The following is a 24,428-nucleotide window of genomic DNA, read 5'->3' on the forward strand; positions in this document are numbered from 1 at the left end:
AATTAAAGCCTTTCAGAGAAAAGCTTCCAACTGTTCATATAAGTGAAGACATTTTCCATTTAATGTAACCTTATCAAAAAGGACCTATGTTGTGAAAATTTCACAATAAAGTTCATGTGGATTTGAAATGTGTAGACTTAACCTTTATGTAGCTTGTAGAATTTCTATTGGAAATATCAAAAAGCAAAAAAAAAAATTGGGCTACTCTTAAAGACAATTGAGCATGTTGGAGGCTTAGATTGGGCTTTTGTTAGTTGAAACAGGGAATACAAGAAGCATTTGGGTCAACGTGCAGCAAAGAGAGCTGAATCAGCAACATCAAAGCTGGTAACGATTTAGATAGAGAGGGAGAGAGAGAGAGAGAGAGAGAGAGAGAGAGAGAAGGAGATGAAGAAGAGGCTGGACATAAAGAGTCCTCATCTAATGAAAGTCATTAGAGTGACGCAAGAAAATCAGTCTAATAAAGGAAAGAGGTCTTGGATTATGGCCAATACCACTACTACTTTGTGGTGTGTGTGTGTGTGTGTGTGTGTGTGTTTGTGTGTGTGTGTGTGTGTGTGTGTGTGTGTGTGTGTGTGTGTGTGTGTGTGTGTGTGTGTGTGTGTGTGTGTGTGTGTGTGTGTGAGAGAGAGAGAGAGAGAGAGAGTATTGATCGGTGGGTGTGTTGAGAAGGGAGCTGAACTACTACAGCAGAGCTATAGCCTATTCACTCACTCAAACACACACACACACACACACACACACACACACACACACACACACACACACACACACACACACACACACAAACCAGAATCAGGTCTTAGCTAGGCTATATCTCCAGGTACATCATGGCCTACCGCCCAGCTGGTCATTGACTGGCTGCTGTTTCTCTGAGAAAAAGAGATTCCCCTGATAGAGTAGCCAACCAGGAAGCGTCAGTTTGGTCAGTTTGACCCTTCAGGTCACCTTTACAAAATATAGGCTACATGAGATCTGACATGTTCTGCCTTGGATTTTGGATATCTATTCAAATAATATTGTGATGTTGAAGATAAATTAACTTACATGGCTGCATGTAAAGGGCAAAGTCCTAGCCTTGTCATTTTGTCCACCCCCTTTATAGATAAAGGCCGGGTAGGCTACATAGACTAACAGGAACATCTCTCAGTAGTCTGAAACATAATAATATTACTGTAGTGCTGCTATGCTTGTTATAGCTCAGCAATCTTTAAATAATCTGGTTTCGTTTCCTCTGCTACCCTCCTGCGGATAGATTGAAAAACGACATATTCTCCCATAATGCATTTCCTCTTTTTATTCCCATCATTCACCGCTGCAAGCTGAGCTCTCTGCACCAGTCAAGATGGCGGATAAACCAGGTAATACGACGTGCCCTCTGCTAAAAAATATATATCACAACTTTTCTTTTATGATGTGTTTTGTAGTTGGTTTATTTTTCATGTTTCTATAGACTGTGTCTGTTTGTGTGCCACAAGGACATTGAATTAGTCAGCTTGAGGGTTTAATTTTGTCTGAAGGCCGCGCGGAATCCTCGAGTCACGTCAAGGACTTTGCTTGTCATTGCCAATTCTCAGTTCAGAGTAATCTGCAAGCCGCTCTATGCACATTTTAGTGTCATATTCAATGATCAACATGTTTCTACCCGACTAATAGTTTGCATGACGCTGTTATAATTTAGCTGTCTTTATATATGAAGGTTATACGGTTTCTTCTGGCTAGCGGCTAGCCTTCATGGCAGCCGGTAAACATAGTTTAATGTTACTCCAAACTCTGCTACCCTCGTAGGTCAGTTTTTATCCTAGAACTAATCAAACCGTAAAACACTATACAATAATGCTCGTGCTTTGTTTTGTAATTGGTTTTGGACTGTGGGCCGATAATACTTTATGTATCATAGCTGTAAAGTGTAGCGACATTTTGTACGTTAAATGTGACTCCGTTGTATAAAGTTAGCTCCAAGAAAGTAGAGTAAGCATGTCAAATGTGTGTTTGAGTGCAAATTTGAGAGGCTACAGTTGTAGAGTCTACGACTTTCCATAGAATGAGAGCTGACGACTGCCTTGCTGAGGTTAGAGCTAAAACCAGCTTAAAACTAATATTGACTCACTTGCTGATACATTTTCTCAAATATATATTTTCCTATAAAATGTTAAGAAAAAAACTTTAAATTGCCCGGTCATAATTCCTCAGAGTCCAAGGTGACATCTTCATAACGTCTGTTTCAAAGACAAAGATCTGTTTCAAAGACAATACTAGGCTACATCAGACTAACTACAGTCAAAAATGTACAATTATATGTACATTTGTACAAAACCACCTTTCCAATTTGTTCCCTAATCCGTCAGTTACTTTTTAACTGCAGATTATTGATATGATTTAAGAGTGGATAAAAGTGCAATACCCCCCTCCCCTGATTAAATCCAAGTACACTGCCAGATCTACAGCATGTTACGGACATTAGGTGTGTTATTAAAGTGTGTTTACTGTCTCTACTTGTGACCAGTTCCTATTGCTGAGAGGCGACTGATGGAGGTGAAGCTGGGGGAGATGGGAGGCTGGCTCGGAGCCCGAGACTTCACTCCTAACGGCATCATCTCAGCAGTCCGCAGGGGTGAGGAAACCTGTTCTGACTAAAACCCTTGTTTTTCAAGGAGGGTTCCTGCTGTAATAAACTGTGAATATAACCCTAGCAAGCAAATATTAGACATGTTCTTTCTGCCTTTGCATTTCTCCTTTCACCATGTCCTCACATGCTGTTAAAAGGAAATATTTGCATTGTTATGAAGATTTATTTCCTCACATCTTAATAATTGGAGCATTATACTGTGTTTTCGGCTGTGGTTTATATTTTTGTTGTGTTCTTGCCTCCCTCTCTTCCAGGCCATGAAAGATACTACAACAAGTACATTAATGTGAAGAAGGGAGGTATCGGTGGTGTAGCTATGCTGCTGGTTGGCTACGTGGCCATCAGCTACCTGTGGGAATACGACCACATCAGTAAGACATCTACCATTTTATTATTATAAAAGTAATGTTGCAAAATCACTTATACAATGTTTTTTTTTTTTTACTTCAGTTTGATTTCAAACCACCCATCCAATATCTTACTAATGTGAAAACATTGTTTGCTTTCTTATCTCTTCCAGAACATGACCGCTGGAGGAAGTACCATTAAAGCCTCTTCAGCAGATCTTCAGGGGTGGAAGATGAATCCCTTTGTTCCCCCTGCTCTTTCTACTCTCAGCTCTTTGTTGAATATGTGACTGTTCTGACCAATAAACAATACGAAGATATATTGTTGGACATTGTTTGTTTCAGCTATGTTATTAGGACTTTATGAACTCTTCAAACATATTTGGTGTAGTGATGTGAATGCAAGTAAAACAGTTACACAACTGTATGAACATTTATTTGCACAGACTGTACGAACCACAAGAATTAAATATTCTCACTTTAAGCTGCACCCACACGTATCCTCTTAGGTCATTCTTATTTAACCTGTGTATGCAGATTGACGATAGCCTCCACACAACTGGTAAATGTATTTCTGGGATTTACATTCCTACTGGGATTTATCACAGTTGTTTCTTTTCATTTAAACTGTTGAACATATGTACTTGAATAGACGCACAGTGGTGTGACTGTTGCAGTCACAACACATGAATATCCTCTAAGAAGCAGCAACATAATGTGCTGCACTACTGTTGGACCCTGGGATTGATGTTTATTTAGAAATTCAGTATGCTTTCACAGTACAAACATAGTAGAAAACTTACTAACCCACAAGTCAGTCAACCACACAGATAGGGACCTCTTTTCTCCTTTTTTTTCCATGTATCCAAGGTGGCAAAAAAATAGAAATGGTAGCAATGTTAATCTTTCCTACTGCTTGTGTCTGTAGAAACTCATCCAGAGGTGAGAGACATACACAAATCGGTGGCAGTTAAAGTCTTTTAAATTTAGCTTTCCGCCTGTGGCGCAAAGGGGGCTTCCTTTCTTCAGCTCTGCTCACATCATGGAGGCCTGAGCTGCTGCACTGTGGTGACCTCGGTTCTGAAGGTTACGGTCCACTCAGGAAGGCAAGATGGCCTTTAGTGCATTTGTTGGCGTAGTGACCCTTCTCACCACACTACAGACACAGGGAACACATAAGAACAACGTAAAAAAAATTATGCACAATGCTACTTAAAAGTAAATGATGGAAATGGTGCAGATCTTGACAATATCATAAATTCATTTTCCTTCAAGAAATAAAGCTGGAACCATTGGTCAACTAACATCAATTTCCAAGCAGGTTAAATTAGAGCCATATTAACATTTTACATTTAAACATGGTAAAAGTATGATATTGGTGCCTCAAAATGTGTGGTCATGTGAAAAATTATAATATTAAACTATATTAAAACAAAGGGTTTTAGCTTCATATTTACATAACAGAGAGTGGTGTTGATCTTCTCACCTAACTCGGTAAGAAATCAAGTAGGTGTATTCACTAGGATGTTAACTGCTACTGCTTTAAAAAGGTAAGTAATGTCAGCCTTCCCAACAGTGAAAGACTGGAGTGAAGTCTAATCTGATTTTTAACCACAAGGGGCATATGAGCAGACATGCTCAGACGGCTCACCTTGTAGCAGGTGACCTGGTCCAGCGGCCGAGGCCCTCTGTTGCCATGAGGCATGTGGTGGTTTTGCTGCATGCCACCCATCGGCGTGTGGTGGTTCTGCGGCCGCATGCCAGGACTGGAGTTGGTCAGCTGGATTAAAGAGAGCGACGAGCGACCGATGGTGGGCACCGGCTGTAGCAGGAAAAGAGCAGAGAGAATTTGTTTATAGTTTAATTTCTACAAGACACGGTACAACTTGAACGAATGGGAGGATTTTACGAAGTCAGAGTGAACCATCATGTTTACATACAGATGTGTTTATCTGTGTGCGCGTGCATCCTCCTACCTTTGACTGATTCTGGTTTTGCTGTGGAAGAGGAGGCTGTTCAGAAGTTCCCATTGGCAATTCAAAACGAGGGCTGTAAAAGAAAATCTCATTGTTAGATCTACGTAACTGTAACATGAAGTCTCCAATTGTTTTCATTTATTGTGTAAAAAATTATACACAAATCATTCAGTAAATAAGGCAGATTAGAACTATTCCAAATTACAAAACCTGAAAAACAAGTCATACGTTGTTTCATTTTCTACAACAAAGTTGGTTGTATTATGTAGGATGGAAATCAAATAAAATGTGAAACATACTGCATAAATTTACAGGATTTCCCTTCCGGACAGAAGCCCACCAGGTAGTTCACACAGATCACCCTTCTTGTGTGCCTGTGTCTGCAGTCAGGACCTGAGACAGGGAGATGTAAGAAGATCAACGAACGAAAAGAAGAGAGAAAATAATTCAAACCAGCGGGAGAAGACAGAGTGTATATCAAGCATATTTAATTTGTCAATGTTAAAATCCATGAATATTTCCTCACGACTCACTACCTGTCTGTGTGTGCTGTAATCCAGCGTCAATGCACAGCCTCGGCTGTATAAACTGGTATGTTATTAGCTACGATGGGCCTCTTTGTTTACACATACCAGCTTACAGAGCTAAATTGTGTATTGACACCAATTTTTTTTTTCAGCGCACACACAGTACAGACAGGTAGCGTATAGTGAGAAGATATTTACTGGTTTTGACAGCATACATTCTCCAAAATAGCTGACTCCAGCTTTAAGTTGTGATTACATCATTACATTGTTTATCACCAACAAGGAGCGGGACATACCATGTTTGCAGAAGCCTCGGTCATACCAGGGACAGTCTTTGATCTTGGACTCTGGATCAATGTGCAAGAATGGACATTCCTTGTTGCTGCACTCACCTGCGAGGGACAAATGCGGAAATTAGACAGGGTCAAACCCACAACACACTTATCAAAATACAGTCATTAAGCTCGTGAAGCATAGTCAACGAACCAAACTTGGAGTAGAAGTAGCATTCAGGCATCTTGGTCATGTCATACTCGTGGAGAAACTCGCACTGGTCGCCCTTCTTGCACAGTCCCCTGAGCCAGTGCTTGCACACCACCGTCTTCTCTCCACTGATGTGACGGAACGGACACATCCCACCTGGAGTGCACACGAGGAAAAAAAACTTTCACTAACTAATTTTAGAGGACTTTATTGTGAAGCAGTTACTGGTCACCAATTATGGCTAATAGGATTATTTCAATGTAAATGTATTGGTATAGACTGCTTGGTATAACCTTAATATTTTATTGTATAGTTATCAATAATGATTACATATTTACTGTTGGCCTGACATTGTTTTAAACCCTGTCGTGTAAGCCATTTTGCCTCAGTCTTTGGGTTAAAAATGCTGTAGAAATAAACTCTTAAAAAAAGAATGGATAACAATAGCATATACATTTAAATGACTGCTAGTTTTCCATTACAGTTTAGCTGCATGCAGCTACTCCAACGGATCATATGTCCATCTCTGGCTTCCCTTATCGTAATGGAAGTAAAATTAAAATTAAAAATGCTGATACCGAAGAGTGACATAAACAATATATCATTCTACGGACTTTAACACCACTTCAAATTACCCAAACGAGCAGCACAGTGTGTCGAGAGCTGTGGAAATATCATGTGTTTTTACCTTTGATACAAGCTGCTTTCATGAAGAACTCACACACAGCAGACCCGGACTCTACAGGGAAACACATTATTATAACTTTAAGAAAGAAAGAAACAGGAATGAGTGTACACAAGGCTTACGTGAAAAGTGTCATCCTGTCTGCCGTTTGCTACTTTGGTTACCGTAAACACAGTAGTGTGCCTACAGCGGCTAAGTACAAGCTAGCACCCGAGCACTTACTGTCCATGCCGGGGAAGGGCAGGGGCTGAGCTCCGAGCTGTTGCTCAACGGCGATCTCCAGGTCAAACTTGATGTGGTCCACGTTAGCCAGTAAGTCTTGCATGTCTGCGTTTGTTTACTGTGCTCCAGTCAAACAGTGTCGGGTTAGCTACGTTGAAGTTGAGCTAGTTAGCTAGCTCGTAATTTCTTCATCAGCCAGCTAAAGTGGCTAACGAGGCTAGCTAGGCTAAACGACTAGCTACAATCAAACTGCCCGCGAGTTCCGTGTTGAGGAACCACAGCAGCCGTTGCCCTCTGTGGGTTTATATTTGTGTTTTTTAAAGAAAAGCCCCGAACACTGCGGTCTGTAACTTTTAGCTTCACGGGCTGCTCGTTGTTCCTAGCATTACATTTGTCGGAGGCGCGCACAATGACCTCTGACCCTACGGAGTAAGACGAGACTAACCGATCCCCGAGTGATTTGGTTAAACCATAGACATTATTATGTCTATGGGTTAAACCGGTCAAACACACCCGTTACAATACATTTATCTTATTCTTTAAATAGCTTACTTTTTTTCATTCCAAATGTCTATGTGCGCGCCTCTGATACACCTGTCTCACAGCTGTGCGTGTGACTGTAATTTGTCTGGCAGAAGAGCCTGAAACCTCACTTTAATTAACCTAGGCTACTACAGGTGCATTCAAAGCAGCCCTACTCATGAAGGTAATATTTATGGCGGCTCCATAGATAACAACCGATCCACCACTCTAGAGCCATATTGAAATAGCCTTTCTCAGTAACTATTTGAACTTTTGTTCAGACAGATGATGAAACCATCCCTGCATTCCGAATCGCATACTCTTTTAATTTTTCTATTCTACATAGGCCTACTACATCTGACGATACAAATAATCTAGTTAGGATGCAGTAGGCCTATGCTACAATTGGGACATACTTTAACTTTTTTGTTTAATCATAACATTGCGACTTGATCTTGTCTCTTGCTTTTATATCTGTCACATCCATGGACCTATAAAGAAAATGGACACCGGATTGAAACATGGCTCCCAATCATCCCTATGAAAACTGCTCATTGGGGCAGAGAAACATACAGGATCAGAATTTCTTCCGCATCATGGGTGCCTAACACGCCCCTAGCGCAGATGTTCTGGATGTAGAAATGTTCTCGTTCTCTAGCATTGTAAGCTAGAAGTCGTAGGCCCCACCCCTCCTCGGGCTAATGGCTAACACTGAAAATTAAACGGCTATTAAACGCTTGCGGATGCATTTTGAAAAGAGATAACTTCCATTTTATTAGTACAAGGTCTAAAGATAAGATAAGTATGAGCCTTTAATTGATATCCAGAAATGTGTTGCAGAGACACAACATTCCTGTTTGACGCTTGTATTGGAGTGAACGGGGATATCTGCTTCCGGGCTCGTATGGAATTTACCACCCGTCCACAGCCAGCCAAAACAATTTCAATACCAGGCTTGGCCACTGAGCACTGCTGGATTGAGGAAGAAGGCACTGCTCCTGGGGGCCTAGTCGCATCTCTGTTTGTTTTCATATGGAGGCTCCGTTGATGTGACTAACCCTAACCCTCACTTCAGGTGCGCACTGGATTATGGGTGAGAATCGCCCAAATAGGATGCTGTTTTCAACACTAAAAATCTCGGACGGATGTAGTAGACATCAGGGTCTTTCTAACCATCCTAAATCTGTCCACAGGAATCGGGACATTCTAAATCTTTTTTCTACCATACTAAATAGCAGAAAGTATGCGATTCGGAACACAGTGCATGTGAAACCTAATTACTTTTTTCATCCCTGGCAAGGTATAGTTTGTTATTTTGAGCGAAATATCTCAAAACATTGAGAATAGCATAACACAATAAACTAACATGAACATTTTAGACATTATAACCCAGTTAACATCAAAGTGGAGTCGCGTCATTGTGTTAGCACATTTGTGTGTGAAGAATAATAGAAGTTATATGCCTGCACCAGTTTGCACTGCAGTCAAAATGAAAATCATAACACAAAAAAAAGTGTCACAGTTGTAGGGTTCTTTTTAACACCATATAATACTATTGATATACTGTATATTTAGAGTATGAGAAACAGACTGAGTTACCCCAGTTACCCCTCGTGGTACAATCTGCAGTATAGTAACTTTGGATTTGTACATTTAATATAAAATAATGGAGATATACTGAAAATATTAAAGATGAGATAAGAAAAACATCTTTGTCAGAGCAAGCTGAAATGTGTTTGTAACATCAGAGACCAACTATAGGCCTACAGACAAGAACTGAATTACATCCCAAACAGCAACAGCACTGAAGGACAATGAAGTCTGCAAAGTTATCGTTCCATTAAGGCAAATCTGTTCCAAGCAAAAATGTCATGAGGACGTATATTGAAATGAGCAAAAGCAGAAACAACAGGTGATCACTCAAAACCACACACCATCAACATTGGAATAATCATGTTTGTTATAATCATCAGTCCAAAAGCCAACAGTGAGCTGCCACCCTCTACAGCTCAGGTAGGCCCGGCATGGGGAATTGACTTGCGAAATCCTCAACCTCTGCCCTGATTTCTGCGACCCTCTGCTGGAACTTCTCTCCCTGGGTCAGTGCCTGAGTGAACTCCTTCAGAGTGGCTTTAGGATCAAGGCTTCTTTGAATCTCCAAGGTCAGCACAATACCTGCAGGAAGAAGCAGAGCAGGGGGGCCCTTTAGATTGCAGTCTCATAGGCCTACGTAAAATTATGTTTTGTTTTGCTCAGTATTTTGGTTTGGTGGATGGCTCTAAATATACAACACAAATAAGCCTCAATTGCCTGAGCTAAGCCGAACCTAATATAAGGCATGAATCACATCTTTAGAAAATTTACATGGCTTCATCAATACAGTTGAGTCATTGATTAAAACTGTAAAAAATATTAATAGTTACTACATGTGGAATCATTAGTGTAATGGCTTTTCCTGTAGCACTACTACGAGGGGTAATGGCCAGTGATGCCGGTAACGCGTTACCTCTTTTTTCAGTAATCTAACGCGTTACTATCTCCAAACCAGTAATCAGATTAAAGTTACTCATCAAAGTCACTGTGCGTCACTTTTTCTGTCATTTTCCTTTGTAAAACATTTTACATAACTGCACAAATGACTGCGATTGCGATTTAATGTAAATAAATGTGCACGCATGTGTCTCTAAACGCTCCAACTGCTCCAACCGCTCCTATATCGTATTTTTGGTAGCGCCCCTCGTCTCTGACATGCAGTGTGTGTGTGTGTGTGTGTGTGTGTGTGTGTGTGTGTGTGTGTGTGTGTGTGTGTGTGTGTGTGTGTGTGTGTGTGTGTGTGTGTGTGTGTGTGTGTGTGTGTGTGTGTGTGTGTGTGTGTGTGTGTGTGTGTGTGTGTGTGTGTGTGTGTGTGTGTGTGTGTGTGTGTGTGTGTGTGTGTGTGTGTGTGTGTGTGTGTGTGTGTGTGTGTTTGCAGCATCATTACGGCCGAGTCTAAGCTGAACTGTGGCGCAAAACAAACGTTTTCCCCCCCATAAAATATAGCGTCTGCTATGGGGATATTTAGGATTCGGGTACGGTGACGTTGAAGAGATAGAGGTACTTTTATAGTCACGTGGCGACCAGTGGCCGCACACACCCAGTCTATCAACACATGAGACATCGCAGAGAAAAGTCAAATTAATGCATGAGAGTGAAGGGCCAAGCACATTAAGTTTAAAGACACTGCTACTGTCTTTGCACTTTGGAGGAATGCATTTATTTTCATGGGGGGAAAAACTTTTTATTTTTTATTACATTTTTTAAACCATAATTTTTATTATTTTGAAAACAGTATGCCTATAGGCTACTAGCCTACAAGCTTAATTTTATATATTTTCAATGATTCTTAATATGTGCATGTTCTAAATTGAGATATATGGGTTTCAAAACCTGTAAAGTAAACTAACGTTTAAAGTAACTCGTAATCTAACTTAGTTACTTTTAACATCAAGTAATCAGTAAAGTAACTAAATTACTATTTTAAGGAGTAACTAATAATCAGTAATCGGATTACTTTTTCAAAGTAACTGTGGCAACAATGCCTAGACTGAAGTTTGACGTGTGCATAATCAATTAAATGTCCAGAAAGCTGCTTTGTAGTTGGACATGTCAATCCTTTTATTGACGCAAAAAAACAGTTCAAAGATAATTGTATTCATTCATATAAACACAAAAACTATTTACAAAACATCAACACGAGCACGGTCAAAAACTGTGTGGCCTTCCCCATTACACACCTGAATCTAATCCCAGGTTGCCAGGTATTTATGCTATCCACCCTCTGCAGACACCAAGGCCACACCTCTTTATCATTAATTAAATAAACAAAACAAAACGAACGTAAACAGCAATTTGGCTCCAACAATTAGCTTCTGTCTGCCATAAGCATTAGGAACCAAATAAGTTTAATCTTGATTTTTTTTAATGGGGCCTTTAAAAGATTACCTCTGTGAATGAAGTCAGCCACCTCCCTGAAGTCCTCCTCCACCAAACCTCTGGAGGTCAGAGCCGGGGAGCCAAGCCGAAGTCCACTGGGTCGCAAAGCATTCTTATCCCCTATACGAACACATGAACAGTATGTGGAGACATTAGGAGTGGCACTCTGTAGGGAAAGGCATTTACAACAATCACTCTTTCCCAATCAATAGTCAATCAATTAGTGCTTAACACACACTACCTGGACAGGTGGTTTTATTACAAGCAATGGCACAGGCTTTCAGAACCTTCTCAGCTCGTACTCCATCGGTTCCTTTGTTACGCAGGTCCACCAGGATCAGGTGGTTGTCGGAGCAACCTGCACAGGAAGAGAAGCAGAGTATTCAGACACATGACGAGGCCAAAACCGTTTCAAACAACGTATCCTGCAGCCATCTTTGTTGTTTACTATCATGACTTTGACGGCGTAGCACTGTCGTCATCTGGTTACGCCCGCCCATATCAGTATGCACAATTTGCTAGTAGTGAATCTGGATTTTGAGGGTACAGGTAAGGTGCAACATTGAATTTACAATACAGATAAAACATCTCCAAATGCCTTTAGGAGGAATTAAAGGCCAGTTGTCTTTGTGGTAAGCGATTTAGCTTCTGTAAAATGGCAACCAACATTGAAAATACATCTCAGTTAACATTTGTGTAATCAAGGCGGCACTCTGGCACTTACCAGTGACAATCTTGTAGCCTTTGTCCACAAGGGTACTGGACAGAGCTTTGCAGTTTGCAAGAACCTGCATCTGGTAGGCCTTGAACTCTGGTGTCATGGCTTGTTTGAGAGCTACAGCCACACCTGAGGACAACCCACCAGGGAAAACATGAAGTCAATGAGTAAATGGTATTTGCTAACATAATTAAAGCAAAGTGAGGGAGACAAATTAAAGTGTAAAAGGAGACAATTTATCCTATTGGGGTGTACCTGCAATAGCATGGTTGTGTGGTCCGCCCTGCAGCCCTGAAAACACTGCCTGGTTGATCAAAGACTCCAGGTTGTACAAGTTCTCCTTCCCCTTAGCGTCCACACTCCGCACACCTGAAGTTTGGAAAATTAAAAAAATTTAAAGAAATCACCAAAGTTGTTTGCTTTGGCAGAAGCGTCATTTTCCATCCCTACCTCTCCTGAAGAAGATGAGTCCAGCACGGCAGCCACGCAGTGTCTTATATGTTGTCGTCGAAACAATGTCACAGGAATCAAAGGGTGACGGTACCACCCCAGCAGCCACCAATCCACTAATGTGAGCCATATCTCCCATTAAATATGCACCATTCTCATTTGCGATCTGCTTCATGCGGGCGTAGTCGAGATTGCGGGAATAGGAACTTGTTCCTGGAGAAGAAGAAGACGCAGAGGTGAATGTGACACCTCCTAACTTCACGCAAATCAGCATGGGCAGTGTCAGTGTGTTTGTGTGTGACTTAAGGACCTGCAATGATGAGTCTGGGGCGGAACAGCCGAGCATTTTCTTGCAGTCTGTCATAGTCGATGTAACCAGTTTCTGAATTCACCTAACATCAGAAGACCAGGGCATATCAAATACACATCTGAGGATCTGCAGGCCAATGCAATGTGCACATACTTGCACTAATAAGAAATTGTATCTTGGTCCAGCTACAAAGCCCAAAAATCTACTTTTTCGGTATAACAAACTGTTCCCATGGTTTTATTAATACTGACAGTGAACAAAGATTTAAAAAAAAATTAAGCTCACAGCGAAAAAATGTAAGCTCACAGTAACATCGAAAAGTGTTGAATATCAAGCATTTTTTCCTTTTTCATACTTATCCTAATTCAGTACTCCAGTTTTACATAAACATATTATCAGTCTATGCCGTTATTACTTCCTCCACAATGACAGAAATTGTACCTCAATTCTTATTTAACAACCAATATAGTATATGTTCTATTAAACAGCCCAGCACAGTTAATGTTGGCATCCTTGCCATTCTTTTAAACCTTATATGGCATGGACTCAAAGAAGATGGACGCCGCTGAGATTTTCTTCTTCTCCGTCATAAAGCCGTGTGTCAGGTGGCCTCCGTCGGGAACGTCCAGTCCCATAATCCTGCCATGTGGCTCCACAATGGCCATGTAAACAGCAAAGTTTGCAGGTGAACCTTTCCAGAAAAGCAAAACAAAAGTTGAGGAGTGAGAGTCAAAATACTTTTCCTACTATCCCTAATGTAAATAGGCTTATTTATATACTAGTACTACTTTACTATTTAATACCTGAGTATGGCTGCACGTTGACGCCCCATTTCTCAGAGTCCAGACCATAGGCAGCCAGTGCCCTGTTCTGACAGAGTCTCTCCATCTCATCTATACACTCCGTACCCCCATAGTACCTGAACATATTGGTAAAGCAGCAATAATCAGTGATCCACCTGATCGCCGTCACGGCGACCGTGGCAAACGCTGTGGTCGGTGTGAAATCGAAGTTCCTGTTATGGAGGTGGCAACAAGGAAATATGTAGTTTTGTGGCACAGTTTGAACTGATAAATGAACCTGGTCCCTCAATACCACCTCCCTCACGAAGAAGGCACAGCAGTGCCTGCACTTCCTGCGCCGGATGAGGAAAGTCTCCCTCCCCCCTCCCATCCGCCTCTGTAGATCACCTTCTACAGAGGCGCTATTGAAAGTCTGCTGTCCAACCGCATCTCCGTCTGGTTTGGGGCTTGCAATGCCTCGGACTGGAAGTCTCTGCAGAGAGTGGTGAGAACAGTGGAGAAAATCATCGGGTCCCCGCTCCCCTCCATCCAGGACATTGGGCAGAAGCGCTGCCTGACCAGAGCCCAACACATCTCCTCTGACTCCACCCACCCTCACTACGGACTGTTTTCCATGCTGAACTCTGGCAGGAGGTTCCGTAGCATCCACAGTAGGACATCTAGGTTCAGTGACAATTTCTTCCCCCTGGCCATTAGACTGTTGAACCCCCACAGACAATAAATAAACCATCTATGAACCCTAACCCTCCCCGGCCCTCTAAATGAGAAAGCAAATTTCATCTTTGGGGAAACTAAATTGTTCGAGGGTAGTGCTTCTGTCTTAGTCACATTTATTTCGTAACCCGAGTAAAATCCAGAGGTCTCAGTACATTTCATTAAATTTGGGACAGACTCTGTAGGGTCAGAGATATACAATTACATTTTCTGCATATAGCGACAACCTGTGTTCCTCTCCGCTACACTGAGGGCAAAAAGGAGAGTACGAAAGAAGGTTCCCCTGCCTGCAACCCCTCCCCAACTGAATTTTTGTGAGAAAGACCCGTTTCCTCTTAATGATGCTTTTGGAGACAAGCATAACAGTTGGACTCTTTTAAAAAATCCAGGACCTAGACTGTTTTTCCTCAAAACTCTAAAAAGGAAAGGCCAGTAGACACGGTCGAATGCCTTTTCGGCGTCCAGAGCCAGTGTCATACATGGCACTGGTTTAGATTTGGCGACCAGCAATAAAGCCTGTCTGGTCTGGGTGCACTACAGTCGTAATAACTGATTTAAGTCTCTTTGTCAGTATGGAGTTCAATATTTTACAGTCAGACTTTTGCAGGGCTATGGCTCTATACACACTATAGGGTCCTTTCCCTCCTTATCAATAACTACAATTATTGTCTCTTTCCAATTTGGTGGGAATTCCCCCTTTTCAAATGCATGAGCGTACACTTTCTCTAAAATAGGGCTTATGTCGTCTACAAAGTACGGTGGCCCTGAGAGCTCAAAGCACTACAACTTAAGAAAACATGCACAAAGATAAAACACAAGCAATTTAAGAAAACATCTTCATCAATTTGACAACACATGCGCAGCATTTAGAAAATGCGCTGCAAAGACCACAACACAACACTTTACAAAAAAGCGATGCAAATAGTCCACAACACAACACATCACAAAAAAGCGCACAAATATTCCATAACAAAACACTTAAAGCTCCCATATTATACACTTTTCGGTACTATTATACACCATATTATATGGTCTTAGTGGTCCCTAATACGTTTTTCTTTAATTGTTTGCTGAAAAAAACTTTCAGATAATTTATTGTACTATGCTGATGTTCAGCTAATCTCACAATGGCCTATTTTTTTTAAAAGAGCTGCAGCTCCCCTCGTAAATATACAATCTTTGAGCTCCCCCCGCCCCCTGTCCGGAAGCGAAGCCAGATACGCCTCGCGTATCAGGGCCGTGGACCAATAAGAAATAGGGGTGTGGGCTGCACAGTGGAAGCTTCTGGCTTTCCAGTTTTTGAGGTCAGAAACGAGGAGAATTCTGACTGGAGTATATTGGGGGGAAGGGGTGGGGGTTTCAGAAAGGGGGAGAGTGAGAAAAGGAGAGATTGTTATTTTTTTTTATATTTTGGCAGTCTCTAGGCACACCGTGGACCCATGGATATGTTAGAACACATTTAAAAAGTGCATTTAGCATAATATGTGACCTTTAAAGTTCTTAGGCAGATATGAACATCCAAAACAGCCTACACACAGTAGAAGTAAAAAATTAAAATTAAATAAAAATGGCCTCTCATAAACCAAGCACAAACTTTGTAGCTTACCTCCATTATTGATAGACGTTAACACACCGCTAATTTCTGTATGAAAGTCATGTTTGAGGGATTTAATGGCTTGCATATATCAGGGCTGGTTACGTCGTTCACCTGCACGCTGCCCGTGTCCATCAACATGGCGTCCCCTTCACTGTGTTCAGGTTCGGAAACACTGTCCTCGCTAGCTTAAAAGTCCAGGAAGTTGAGTGATTTCTTAGTCTTGTTCTTTGATGCTTTTTTGGGCATGTTTAAATTACAGTGACATTAGGTTGACTTTAAGTAGTTATAGGATAGCAGTTGGGCGGTTTTGCAGCAATTATCTTAAATTCAGCGACGGAGCGGGGAGAAGTGCTGCCGTTCAGCTCAATGCTATAACCGGAAATCCTGAATGCACTATTTAAAAGTGTGATTAAACATTGAGATTCCTTAGAAAAATTATTGTACCTCCCAGGATACGCCTCAGAGAATTTGTTGTTCATGCAGGAACTCAGAGTCTCCAGAACAGCTCTGCTGGCAAAGTTCACAGACGCTATCAGCTCCAGGCCGTACATCTGCCTGTGCTTCTCATTTTTTATGATGGTGAACACCTAAAACACAAATCCTGCATCATTCAGACTACAATCACAATTAGTCACCAAAGCTCTTAAGTAAAAAAAGGGCATAATGATTGGATATCATTATTAAAACAATGCAGCTCTAAGGAAATGCAACATCAACCCCATACAGAAAATAATTTCCCTTTGAGCTATTGTTGGATTGTTGGACTGCTGATCCTATTGAATCACCATTTCACTCCATAACAGATAAGACCCTTTTTTCTGAAAAATCTCCAGGACACAAACCTCTGAGTCGCTGATGGACAGAGGCTCCAGCATCATCTTGTTGTGCGAATCCCATGTATCCTTACTCACAATGTGTCTATTTGTCAAAGACATGGTCGCAATTGTGCATCTGGTCATGCAAAAGAGAGAAAATCTGTAGAGAAAGATCTTTCTTTAATTACAGACAAGTTAAGCCGAAATCTTTCTATTAAAAAGTTGAAGAACCACTCACCTATGGCGTAACATGAGGTGTGTACTAAGAAGCAAATTCGACATAGTCCAGCTTCCTTTGTGTTTGCTGGCATAAAATCCCGAACCGAGATAATGGGTTTCACAACTGTGGTTATCAACTTGATTTGTTAACCAAGGATTTCTTCTCCGGGCTCGGTGCACTTTCACATGAAAGGTGGCAGCTGACGTATCATTTGACTCTGCTATCACACAGAATGGATTGATCGCTGCGTCTTACTTCACTCAAGAGGAAAAGGTTGTCAGCTTTGAAGAATAAAAAAAGATATTACAGTTTAACCCTTTAGCTCCCTGCTCAACCGTTTGGTAGAGCACATTTTGAGTCACTATATTTTATTGAGGGGGGTGCTCAATTTAACTAAACCTGATTGGGCCATCTCTACCATTCGGCTAACGTATGTTATCCTAAAAAAAACCACTAGATGTCACTCTGTCTTTAAATGGTATGCCTCTTAGGTCCCCTAAAACCTGAACATCGTAAAACAGGAAAATCACACCAAACATGTTGACAGTTTTTGGGTGAAATTTTTAAAGGTAAGTATATTTTTTCAACAAGTCATATTGTCCAACGCCCTAATGAACAGAATTATGTAAATTGATACCACAAAAAAGACTTAAATAAACGTGTAATAATTTTTTGAAAACTACCTCAACCAAACGGTTGATTTAGCACTTTATGGTTAATGTAGCAAAGTGCATCTAATGCCATTATAATTTAATATGTGCAATACAAATCAATACTTCTGATCATTCATTGCTGTAAATATGAAACATGTAATGCTATTTCATCATAAATATGCTAAAATTATTTCTTATTTACGTCGTTTTTGTCACTTTCTGAGATTTTTTCAAAATTCAGCCATTTATACGTTGCCCATCCACTTATCCAGGGTTGGGTCGGTGGGCCAACGGCTCCATCGGACCTCAAATTTCCCTTTCCTTAGCCACATTAACCAGTTCTAACTGGGGGATCCTGAGGTGTTCAGAGGCAAGCTTAGAGATGTAATCTCGCAATCTAGTCCTGGGTCTTGGTCGTGCCTGGAACATCTCCCTAGGGAGGCGCCCAGGGGGCATCCTTACCAGATGCCCCAACCATCTCAACTAGTACTTTCTTTGCAAAAGGAGCAGCATCTCTACTCCAAATCTCTCAGGGTGACTGAGCTTTTCCCTCTATCTCTAAGGGAGCAACCAGCCACACTCCTGAAGAAACCCATTTTGGGCACTCGTATCTCGTTCTTTCGGTCATTACCCAGCCTTTATGACCATAGGTGAGAGTAGGAATGAAGATCGATCGGTAGAGCTTTGCCTTCTGACTCAGCTCTCTTTTCGTCACAACGTTGCGGTAAAGCTAGTGCAAAACCGCCCCTGCTGCTCCGATTCTCTGGCCATCTCACTCTCATTGTTCCCTCACTCGCAAACAAGACCCAAAAGTTGGCTGCTTGAACTCCTTCACTATGGGGTAAGGACTCATTCCATATCTGGAGTTGATCCATCAGGTTCCTACTGAGCACCATGGCCTCAGATTTAGAGGTGCTGATCCTCATGCCAACCGCTTCACACTCGGCTGCGAACCGATCCAGTGAGAGCTGAAGGTCAAAGACCGATGATGCCATCATTACCACATCATCTGCAAACAGCAGAGATGAGATCCTCAGCCCACTGAACTGCAACCCCTCCCCACCATGACTACGCCTTGATATCCTGTCCAAGAATATAACAAACAGGATGTTTTCCGATTGAATTTGGTAAATATCTTAAATTAATATGTGGAAATGGTAACTAAATATGTGGAAATCATAACTATCAAACATAATCCGATTTCTACCAAATGACTAATGTTGGTAAGACATAAGTCATTGATGCATTTTTTTCCTGTGTTATGCAATGTTTTTTTAAGTATTAGAATAAGTCAGGAATTCAAGAACCTCTGGGCCTTGTTTGCAAGTGAGCGGGCAATGGAACATGAGACTGCCTGGAGAATCGGAGTAGCCGTGGCACTATGGCAGTCGCTATACCGCAGTATTTTGACGACAAGACAGCTAGCATACAATCAAAAGTGAATTGAAGTTGAGTATATTGGGCTGTTACACCTCAACACAGATGAGGTCACGATGAAAGTTGGAAATGCAAAGTTTTCTTGCTCGATTCAACATTTTCGTCTGTTGAAATAAAAAACAGCAATTTGTTGTGGCATACTACAAGAAAAAAACTTGATCCAATGCCCACAAAACATATTTTGTTGTTTATTTCATTATACCTTGGCGTTATATTTTACTTTTCTACTGTTTTTGGTATTTTTAGGAATTTTGGCACTTTAACCATGAATCGCCATCTCAACCGTTTGGTAGAGGTTAATATTTAAAAAACTATGGGGTCCAAGCAAAAAAAAATATCTGATTGTGTTTATCATTTACCCAAGGGGAAACAAAATGCCAAAAAATAATTTTTTCATTGCTTTTTTCTTGGTGGGGGAGTTAAAGGGTTAAAGCAAAACAGCAAAACATATGTCTCTCTCTCTGGCTGGTCGTGTTAACATGAAGATTTATGTCAAAGCCTTTAGAAGTTGTATTCCCCAAAGGGAAATTCTTTTTCACAAAAATGTACGTTATTGGGAGAGAGAATTTAAACCTGTTTGTAGACACAGGAAAATTACAGAGTAACTATGGAATGTAGAAGAACTACAAACGGTACCCAACATGTTTTTTTAATGGGGTCCAAATACTTTTCACAACGACACCCAGACACAAGTAGCAGGTAGGCCTACATGTGTTTCCCGTGAGCAGGAACGACTCAGGAAATATAATCCAGCAAAAACTGTTTAATATCAAAACCCAATCCATTAATGAACCTGCAGCAATATCTTTTTGACACCCTTCAGCATAGAAAATTAGTCCCAAATAATTTACCTTAACATTGGTCTCATCACAGTCATGTGATCTACTGTCTTCACTTTTAAAGATAAGCTGAAGAATGGTATAACCGACCACATTTCAAAGGCTATTAAATTAAATTATAAAAGCCTAGAGGAGACTGAAATGTTGTAACATGTGATTTTATAGAAAGCTCCCTACATTTCCAGTGTTTGCAAATTACCCGGTAACTTTACAATAGGCAATAACAAAGCCTATTCAGTAGCTAACTGAGAGCACGGCTTAATTCCAGGGCTGAATTTGGTTCGTTAAAGGGGGAGTCAGCGATTTTGGAGAATACTTGTTGTCAAAATCAGTTAATATCTCCTCATGATCCGCTACCTGTCCGTCCTGTATGCGCTGAAAATAAATCCAGTGTAGGCTCTGTAAAAAGGCATGTTGGCTAGTGAGCCCCCTTTGTTTACAAATCCTTTGTTTACATACCCATTTACAGAACATAGGCTGTGTATTAACTCCAGCTATTGCTTTCAGCGCGCACACACATTACGGACAGGTAGCAGATTGTGAGGAGATATACATTGATTTTTAAAATGTTGACAACAAGCGTTCTCCAGAATCACTGACTCCACCTTTGACATAGGCTATGGATAAAGTGATCATCAAGTTCTCAACTTCCCTCAGTAAGAATCTATATCGCTCGCTTTCTTTGTTCAATCATGACCGAGCACTTTGTTTGATTATGACTTATAAGAAGTATTTGTTTACTTAATATTGTTTCAACTTTTCTAGCCATTAAATCAGTCAATATTTGAAAAGAGGAAATTTGGAAATCCTGTAAGGCACAATAAAAAGTTCTCATCTGGTGCCTCAATTCTGGTTATTGTGCCTTTACTGGTGTACCAATGCAGAGGCTTCTTAAGAATTCAGTAACCAAAGCACAATAGTATTGTGTTGCAGGAAGTTAAGATGGAATGGGTGTCATCATCACCTTTCAACAATGTTCCCAAATCAAAGGGTATGCAAGCAAGCTGAGACACGGCATAGATAACCTAGACTTACTCACCGTGTAGCTGCCAGCAGAGGCAGCTTCATAATGTAATTCCATTAGAAAGATTTGTTTCATAAAAGAATAGTTTAAATGTAATATGAGTAACAACACTTTTAAATACAGGCTATGTTTAAAGATGACCTGTTTAAGGATTTCCATAATGGACCTGACTGTCAGGTGGTCATGGACTTTTTTTTTTTTTTTTACCTTTTTACCTTTTTACTCTCCTGCGCACTAAAGTGTGCATCCGAACAATTTCTATCTAATTATCCAAACTGAAAAAACAAAAAACAGTCAATATTACATTTACATATTACATTCCTGTAGACCTAGGCTATCCAATACGCACCAACAATTAAAAACCGGTTTTTGGTCACACCCACAGAGAGAAATCCATTCAAGAAGTTTTCAAGCCTCCTCCCTGTCGCCATAATGTGAACCTGTTCTTTTTCTTAAATATGCTACTTTAATCACCGTTATGAACATACAGACATACAGTAGGCTTATATGAGAACAATAGGCTATATTATGCAGAACAATAGGCCTACATCTCTTTGAGTCTACAATAGACCTATGAAACAGTCTCTATAGACAGAAAGATAGCCTAAAGCCGAGAGGATTCAAATAAATATCTAACGTTTTTACAGCTTTCTTGTTAGTAGGCTACATAAAAAATACAAAAGTACAGTTTGGTAGACTTTAGGCAGCAAGTTCCAAAAAGACACAAATGTCTATTATGCCTACCTGTGACTTGATAAAGAGCAACCTGTCCGTCAAACCTATATGAGCGAGTGTTGAGCACTGACGCGCACGTAGAGACAGAGGGTCGATGTCCCGCTTTTAACAGCCCTGTGCAGAAATACGGGATTAGGAGGATGCCACTGGCGGGTGCGTGATTTCATGCGAATGAGACGACACTGCGATGACACTTAGCCTACTTATCAAAGGAGCACAATGTAACTTTGGGTGTGTCAGAGAAGGGATTGGGAAGTATAAGTTAGATTCTCATAACTGAATGAAAAAAACTTTCTTCACAGGAAATGTGGATCCTTGGAACACTGAAGTAAGACAGCTACCTGAAAAGTTGGTTTCGATATTGTTGCTAACAGCAGCAGGGCACAAATTAGTTTATAAACGTAGGTCTATTCTAGTCGTACGTTTGATAAATGATGATTGTTGACACAATGATGATGATTATTGATTCAATAAGCTTCACATGTTGAGAAAATATGTTTTGTAAACTAATTGCAGGCTCTGCAAATGCAAACAAATCCCCATCCCCTAAAACTGCATAGTGCACCTTTAAACAACACTCAAGGAGCTTAAAATTAAATTAAATGAAAGCAAAGAGACGGCAAAACAGGCCAATAGGCCTGCCCACACAAATTGCTGGGCCTCTGAAAACCTCAAGTCAACGGGCCCCCCTTATATTATTATTACCCATGCTTTACTCGTATCAATGTGTGTGCGTGCGCTCATCCCTAAATAAACACAGCGCAAATACATGTATACATGTATTTGTAGAGAGACTAACTATCTATTTGTAGAGACACTAACTATCTTATCAACCAGGGACGTGCTGGGACAGTTTGGGGAGCAAGGGCTCATTATTATTTTAAAGTAGTAGCACATTTCTGACTTAGCCTACCAATTTATTTTAATACCCTTACACTCACGCAATTGTTTAACAGATCGACATATCTCTACAAAATAATCAGTTCACTCAGAGACATTGTTCTTCTTTAGTATTCACTAAAGCAAACCGTTTTTTCACAATTTGCACCTTTTCTATGCTATTAGTTTCTTTATGCTATTTACACTAACAGCACCTCTTGTGGTACTGTTTGTACGTAGTTTGAGGACTTCAGGTTTACCCTCAAGACCTAGAGGCTTAACTGTATGGGCAGACGTTAGACCGTAAGTTATCCAGGGACTCTTCTGCTTAGTGGATACATTGATGAACTCTAGACAGCTGTCTAGGAAATGTTCTGCTATTGCAAAAGGGGCAGAAAGGGAAGAATGTATGTTCCTTGGGCTTCATGGATTGGCTAGAGGTGGTGACTAGTATATTGGGTACGATGTTCTTCTGTTCACTTCTGAATTACATGTTGGCCTTTATTCCAGTAACTTTTCCTAGTTGTGCAAATCGCCTGGCATGAGCTTTCACCTGCAGCCAAGTTGATAGGTCCTGCATTGTACACTGCCCGGCTAAAGAAAAGTCACACACTCAAATATCTTGTTGGACCATCTTTAGCTTTGATTAAGGCACATATTCGCCATAACACATTTTGATAAGCTTTATTTGGCACATAAGGTTGCTTAGAACCTAGACCTGACCAACTGAAGCAACCCCAGATCCTACTGTATACTGCCACACATGCTTGTACAGTAGGCACTAGGCATGGGAGCATCACTTCATCCACCCCTCTTCTTACCCTGATGCACCCATCACTCTGGAAAAGGGTCAATCTGGTCTCATCAGACCACCCAACCTCTTTGCACATTGCTCCAGAGCAATCTTTCTGCTCCCTGGCAAATTGAAGCATTTTATCCTGATATGCCCCACTGATAAGTGGTTTTCTTAAGGCTACACATCTGCATAGTCCATATCCCATATGTTCTCTTCGCATTGTGCATGTGGAAATGCTCTTAATTTCACTATTAAACATAACCAAGAGTTCTTCTGTCGATATTTTTAATTTATTTTAAATCATTATCATAAAAGATTTTTTTCCGACCACATTTATTCCTCAAAGATGAAGGGTCACCACTATCTATCCAGGTTTTAATAATGCGTTGGTCAATTCTTAACACAATTTTAGTAGTTTCAGCTTCTCCTAAGTAGTTTTCTTTGTTTTATGCCGGCTAATAATTTCATCCCTTTCAAACAGATTTACATATTTTTTTTAAAGCACAGCCTATGTCTTCTGGCATAGTTGTTAAAGAAAGAAGAAGCTATTCACTGCATCAGTTAGGGTTAAATAACGTGTTGCCAACTGGAACAGTTTAATCACTGCAGTGTTTGACCGATGAAGGGCTGTTGCCTATTTGCTAAAATCCAGGTTGCGACTTTTTTTGGGGCCGGGCAGTGTATATCTTGTATAATGCCTCTGTGTAATGTTCCACAAAGGAGAAGCTTGAAGGTATTCTACTCATAGGCCTATCCACATGTGAGCCACATCTTGGTCATTCCCTTTTTCTCCTTCCAGGGATATTAGTAGACCAATCAGCGCATGGACAGACAGTGAGAACTCTTCAAAGGCTAAATCATCTCCTCTTCTTATTTAAGGGGTATTGAGTTTGTGGCTTAATTTACTCTGGATTAGCTGACAAAGCTGTCTGTTCTTGGCATCCAATCATAGCCATAGTATGGGTGTTAAAGCTCCCATATTATACACTTTTCGGTTCTATTATACACCATATTATATGGTCTTAGTGGTCCCTAATACGTTTTTCTTTAATTGTTTGCTGAAAAAAACTTTCAG

At 40.7% G+C, this 24,428-nt stretch overlaps 3 protein-coding genes across 4 annotated transcripts; 1 reads left to right on the plus strand and 2 right to left on the minus strand.

The window, feature by feature from the left end:
- Positions 1-1,314: 1,314 nt before the first annotated feature.
- Positions 1,315-3,310, plus strand: atp5mf (ATP synthase membrane subunit f). Its single transcript, XM_080043310.1, has 4 exons — positions 1,315-1,361; positions 2,507-2,614; positions 2,884-3,000; positions 3,150-3,310. The coding sequence occupies exons 1-4, from the start codon at positions 1,346-1,348 to the stop codon at positions 3,176-3,178; spliced, it is 270 nt and encodes an 89-aa protein (XP_079899436.1). The 5' UTR covers positions 1,315-1,345; the 3' UTR covers positions 3,179-3,310.
- A 100-nt stretch (positions 3,311-3,410) lies between these two features.
- cpsf4 (cleavage and polyadenylation specific factor 4) lies at positions 3,411-7,271 on the minus strand. Its single transcript, XM_080043309.1, has 8 exons — positions 6,870-7,271; positions 6,651-6,701; positions 5,966-6,118; positions 5,776-5,871; positions 5,252-5,345; positions 4,953-5,025; positions 4,628-4,798; positions 3,411-4,132 (listed from the first exon to the last, which is right to left on the minus strand). Exons 1-8 carry the CDS (start codon positions 6,970-6,972, stop codon positions 4,064-4,066), a joined length of 810 nt encoding a protein of 269 aa, XP_079899435.1. The 5' UTR covers positions 6,973-7,271; the 3' UTR covers positions 3,411-4,063.
- A 1,617-nt stretch (positions 7,272-8,888) lies between these two features.
- On the minus strand, positions 8,889-21,853 carry LOC307263055 (serine hydroxymethyltransferase, cytosolic-like). 2 transcript variants are annotated; one of them, XM_080044076.1, is made up of 13 exons: positions 21,688-21,853; positions 17,009-17,271; positions 16,798-16,930; positions 16,400-16,542; positions 13,645-13,760; positions 13,372-13,532; positions 12,842-12,923; positions 12,532-12,744; positions 12,337-12,450; positions 12,088-12,210; positions 11,605-11,721; positions 11,373-11,483; positions 8,890-9,566 (listed from the first exon to the last, which is right to left on the minus strand). In XM_080044076.1, the coding sequence occupies exons 2-13, from the start codon at positions 17,050-17,052 to the stop codon at positions 9,394-9,396; spliced, it is 1,530 nt and encodes a 509-aa protein (XP_079900202.1). In that variant the 5' UTR covers positions 17,053-17,271; positions 21,688-21,853; the 3' UTR covers positions 8,890-9,393. The 2 variants fall into 2 exon arrangements, with proteins under 2 accessions (XP_079900203.1, XP_079900202.1); XM_080044077.1 differs by lacking the exons at positions 16,798-16,930; positions 17,009-17,271; positions 21,688-21,853 and having other exon boundaries at positions 8,889-9,566; positions 13,645-14,116; positions 16,400-16,507.
- Between the last annotated feature and the right edge of the window lie 2,575 nt (positions 21,854-24,428).

This window comes from Ammodytes marinus (assembly GCF_949987685.1).
Source record: "Ammodytes marinus genome assembly, chromosome: 16".
Classification (NCBI taxonomy): domain Eukaryota; kingdom Metazoa; phylum Chordata; class Actinopteri; order Uranoscopiformes; family Ammodytidae; genus Ammodytes; species Ammodytes marinus.